General features: G+C 28.1%; 1 protein-coding gene across 1 annotated transcript; it reads right to left on the reverse strand.

The window, feature by feature from the left end:
* Window positions 1-2,127: 2,127 nt before the first annotated feature.
* Window positions 2,128-3,019, reverse strand: LOC111685313. The gene has a single exon (XM_023447571.2). It carries the CDS (start codon window positions 2,867-2,869, stop codon window positions 2,258-2,260), a length of 612 nt encoding a protein of 203 aa, XP_023303339.2. The 5' UTR covers window positions 2,870-3,019; the 3' UTR covers window positions 2,128-2,257.
* Window positions 3,020-3,246: the final 227 nt, after the last annotated feature.

The following is a 3,246-nucleotide window of genomic DNA, read 5'->3' on the forward strand; positions in this document are numbered from 1 at the left end:
CGTCTTTTTTGGTACTTATTTTTTCATTAAGTGGGACTTTTTTTTGTTTATTTTTGTACCCTTTACATTCGTTTGTACTCTTGTTTATAAAAACAAAGCAAAACGCGAGCAGCAGAACTAGAAACATGAAATTAAGTATGTGCAGCCTGGCTTAACTTAGAAACCATAAAAAGGGAACTTGTTTTGTTTTTAAAAGGTACTTTTGGAATTTTTATAATATTAAACCTAGAAATATGAAATTAAGTATGTAGTCTGAATTAGGTGAGAATCTCAAAAGGTACTTTGGGATATTCTATAATATTGAACCAAGGGACATGAAATTTAGTAGGGTAGAAAGGGGACCATAGCCACTTTTTTTGGGGCGGCCTCAAATTAAAACCACAATATATATTCTTAATTTTTTTCTTGGTTCGGATACTTAGATATGTTGGCTTTAGTTTTATTCCTTTCAATCATTCCTAAGTCATTCTCATGTACATATTTTTTTACTTTTCCGCACTGACCAAAAACGGCGATACCGCCCCATGGGGCAGATTTGTCATTAGTAAAATAAAAGAAAAAAATTACGAAAATAAAAACTTATTTTGCTGTTTTATACTTTAATTCATTAAACAAAGTATAATAAACCAGATATTTATTGTTTATTTCACAAAACTTAACAAAAAAATTAAAACAAATGATTATTGATTTTTTCTATATTTTAACCAATTTTTTTTCTACATCACAAGAATTACATATAATTGGCGCATGTGCCCCACGGGCAGTTCTGGGGTTTAGTTTCATTTTTTTTCGGACTTCAAATTATATTATCGAAAATATTATTATGTCTTATTGTTCACTATTATTGAACTTTTAATACTGACCAATATATTTATTCTATCACAAAACCAAAAAGTGAAATATTTTCACAGCCCTTTGAAAAACAATTAATCATGTCTGCCTCCCATCATATGTAAAGTTAATGTTTCAAATTTTCAGGGATGATAGATAACCGATAAACGAAAACAAAATTTGACAATGCGATAAAATCGATTACTCAGTTTTATCGTTATTCGCATTGACATATGTGCCCCTACTTCCACATTGCTAAAATATTACTTGCTTGCTTACTGGGTAAGTAAAGTTTTTTCTGCGACAATTCGTCAATGGACTAATATAGTGACTACACCATTTCAAGTTTAAATTGAGAAAATCCAAACTTATTTGTTAAAAAACAAATTGAATTTCAGAAATCCAATTTAATATTGAGACATACCAAATTAAATTTTGGAATCAAAATTGATATGAAGAAAAAACAAATTGAAATTTTAATTTTCAACTTAATATTGAGAAAAAGCCAATTGATATTGGGAAGTCGAAATTAATATTGAGATAATACAAATTGAAATCGACAAAATACAAAATGATATTAAAAAAACCTAATTTTGTATTGAAATTTATAATATTTTAAATCCATATTATATTTAAATATTTTATAAGAAAAATATTTTCATACAAATTTTAAATTTCTCATTTTCATTTATTAATTTCTCAACTTCAATTGGTAATTTCTTAATATAATGTTGGGATTATGAATTTCAATTTTTTTTTCGATTTGACATTGCATTTCTTAATTTAATTTTATTATTTCTCAATATTAGTTTAGTTTTCTCAATTTCAAATGGGATTTTCTCAATATTAATTTAAATTTCTGAACAATATGAGTTTGTATTTTCCCAATTTAAACTTAAAATGGTGTAGTGTAGTCTAAGGACTTTTCTATAAACTAGTCTATAAATTTGTCTATGTTTTAGTACTAGTACTAGCCTAACTATGGTAAGTAGTATTTTTTTATGCGAGTCATCCTAATCTCAAAACATGCCTACGTATGTTTAATTTTTAAGCTAATTATGCCAAATTTAACTATGATTTATGAAAGAGCATAAAAATAGTTTCTCACGTTACATTGTAATTAAAGTTTTCCTTCAATTGATTGTTATAGTAAAACATCTTCAAAAGAAATACAATTGCAAGTAAAAGTTTTGATTAGATTGGAATTTATCTTTTGATTTCTCGAAATCTTAACCAGATAATTTAATTTTAAAAATTATCCTAAGCCTTTTGTTTAAAACAACTTGCAAAATAATGTGTATTTTGTAGTGACTGGTTTATTGTTCTAAATTGTTGCAAATAATAAAAATGAAAAAAATTTCAGATACTAAATTTAGGAACTTTTAGATTTCTTGTTTACTTTTTTATTTCCTCTTAAACTTTCCCTCTAAATATGATTTGTACCATACATTTCCTTGCACACATCATCGACCACACAGCGTTTTAAGTTCTTGATTTCTTCTCTCCGTGATCTAGACATTATAATATAATTTATCATCTTATGCATTTCCTCAAAATACAAGAGACCAGCAGTACCGCAAGTTAAATCCAGATAACGAAAACGATTTACATTGCACGTACAGCCATCGAAGAGAAAATATGTCATTTTATTTCCATCGTGAGCGCGCACGGCAACATAGTTGCCCCATGGTACCATGGCATAAACACGATCGGCACAACGAAAGGCGGAATGTAAGAGCTTACATAAACTATCATAACTGCCACATTCTGAACCTACAACTGCCATTGTTTTGGGTTGCCCCAACAGTCCCGGGTAAGAGTTGGGCCTGTAGGTAACTTTATCCTGAGCACAATTGAATAAGCAGGGTTCATCGATGACTTTCTCCTTGATTTCTGGTTTAGGTTCATCCTTTTTTTCTTCTTTTGGCTCTTCTTTCTTCTCGACTTCAGGTTCTTTTGGTTTTACCTCAGCTTTGCCCTTTTTACCTTTTTTGTCTTTGCCTTTGGCACCTTTATCCTTTCCACCCTTTTTGGCCATTGATTTAAAAAAAGATTTGCTTCTATTGCCTTGAAATTAGTTTCTTGTTTTTAATTTTTATATCTGTTTAATTTAGTTGTAAAGCCAAAATTAATGATTTTTTGTAATTTTGTGTAAAGAATTTTGAACTTTTCTTTTTTTTAAATTTTTATTGTGACACAAAAAATTTTGATTGAAATTAAAAAAAAATAAAAAAATTAATTGAAAAACAAATGAACTAAGTTATTAAGTAGGCCTTATATTTAGAGCAGAATATGCTAAGTCCATGATATATAAGATTGATCAAATATTAACCGATCGTGTCTTAATTTCAAATTTCACTTGTGATCCAAGTATTTATGCTAATTTTAAAGTTATTAAAGAATAGTTTTTAATTT

Source organism: Lucilia cuprina, chromosome 3 (assembly GCF_022045245.1).
Source record: "Lucilia cuprina isolate Lc7/37 chromosome 3, ASM2204524v1, whole genome shotgun sequence".
NCBI lineage: Eukaryota > Metazoa > Arthropoda > Insecta > Diptera > Calliphoridae > Lucilia > Lucilia cuprina.

Excerpts from the sequence above, each read along its gene's own strand:
- LOC111685313 (XM_023447571.2), bottom strand. The coding sequence starts at position 2,869 with ATGGCCAAAAAGGGTGGAAAGGATAAAGGTGCCAAAGGCAAAGACAAA.